This window comes from Arvicola amphibius, chromosome 13, assembly GCF_903992535.2.
Source record: "Arvicola amphibius chromosome 13, mArvAmp1.2, whole genome shotgun sequence".
Classification (NCBI taxonomy): Eukaryota; Metazoa; Chordata; class Mammalia; order Rodentia; family Cricetidae; genus Arvicola; species Arvicola amphibius.
Window position 1 is genome coordinate 10189374 of NC_052059.1, and position 1197 is coordinate 10190570.

Below are 1197 nucleotides of genomic sequence, written 5' to 3' on the forward strand. Positions count from 1 at the left end.
TAAAACTACAGTGAAACCCTGTCTCGAAAAACCAAAAAAAAAAAAAAAAAGAATATCCCTTTCAGTATTCTTTTTTTTTTTTTTTTTTTTTTCAAGATGCAGCTTTTTATTGGTCTAACCCACATGCCTATTGACAGGCTTGGGCAGCCGTCTCCATCTGCCCTCCAGACTTCCTCTGTTGAGAGCTCCTGGCTTGCCCCCTGGAGAACAGTGTCCTGGGCAGGGTGAGGCTTGAATGGGGCTCAAGGTGTTGGAGAGACCGTGGGGCGGAACCCCGCAGAGCCCCTGCCTTGACAGGCTAGCAGGGGTCAGGAGGAGAGGACACTGCCAGCAGCTCCTACTGTGCCCTCCTTGCCATCAGCATCTCTGGGATGTTGTCCTCGGCTTCCTTAACACTCCGCTCCAGGTAGGACTTTTTCTGCTCCAGTTCTTTAATTTTTTCTTCTGCTACTTTCTGTTTTTCTAACAGCTGGTTGTGAATTACTTCCTTGGATTGTAGAATAAACATTCTCCCGACGCCTTCATACATGTTAGTCTCATCCACCAGCGTCATGATCTCTGTGTCTGTGAGGTGCGCCTGCTTTTTCGCTCTGTTTAGCTGTTCTATCTGTATGTCTGCAAGCTTCACCTTCTGCTGAGTGTCAATGACTTTGGCTTGAAGCTCTGTGAAGGCCTTCTTCAACTCCAGATCCACGGGGGCCGCCATATTGGAGCACTCTGTGCGCCCTTTCAGTATTCTTAAAATCCAAAGGCATTTTCAGCACATGTGTACAATATCTAGACTCAACAGAGTACAGTTTATGCAAATATTGTAGCAGATAAAAAGGCAGTGTGTTCCCTAAATATACTCCTAATACTAGAACAAAATTTCAAAGGTTTTCACATCCCATAATTTGGCACATATATGTGTGTGTGTTTGTGTATGAATGTCTTCTTAATTGTATATTACATTTGAAACCCAGAGAAAGTCACTTTGTTGAGACTGTGTTGATCTGCTGCTACCCTATTCTCCCAACTTTTCTTCAATAATCCCTTAGCAACTAAATCTGTAATTGTGTTAATGATCTGTTTACATAAAAGCTTTATATAATTGCTACGAGGTTTGGCATTTGTTATATCATACTGGGGGGGAGTTCTTTTAATCTTTGTCTTTTTATCTTTTATTTAAATTTATAATAACCTAGACTGCACATGACA

The 1197-nt window shown here is 42.2% G+C and overlaps 1 protein-coding gene across 1 annotated transcript; it reads right to left on the bottom strand.

Moving 5' to 3' along the window:
- Positions 1-282: 282 nt before the first annotated feature.
- LOC119800408 (prefoldin subunit 1-like) lies at positions 283-720 on the bottom strand. The gene has a single exon (XM_038310569.1). The coding sequence runs from the start codon at positions 704-706 to the stop codon at positions 338-340; it is 369 nt and encodes a 122-aa protein (XP_038166497.1). The 5' UTR covers positions 707-720; the 3' UTR covers positions 283-337.
- Between the last annotated feature and the right edge of the window lie 477 nt (positions 721-1197).

Excerpts from the sequence above, each read along its gene's own strand:
- LOC119800408 (XM_038310569.1), bottom strand. The coding sequence starts at position 706 with ATGGCGGCCCCCGTGGATCTGGAGTTGAAGAAGGCCTTCACAGAGCTT.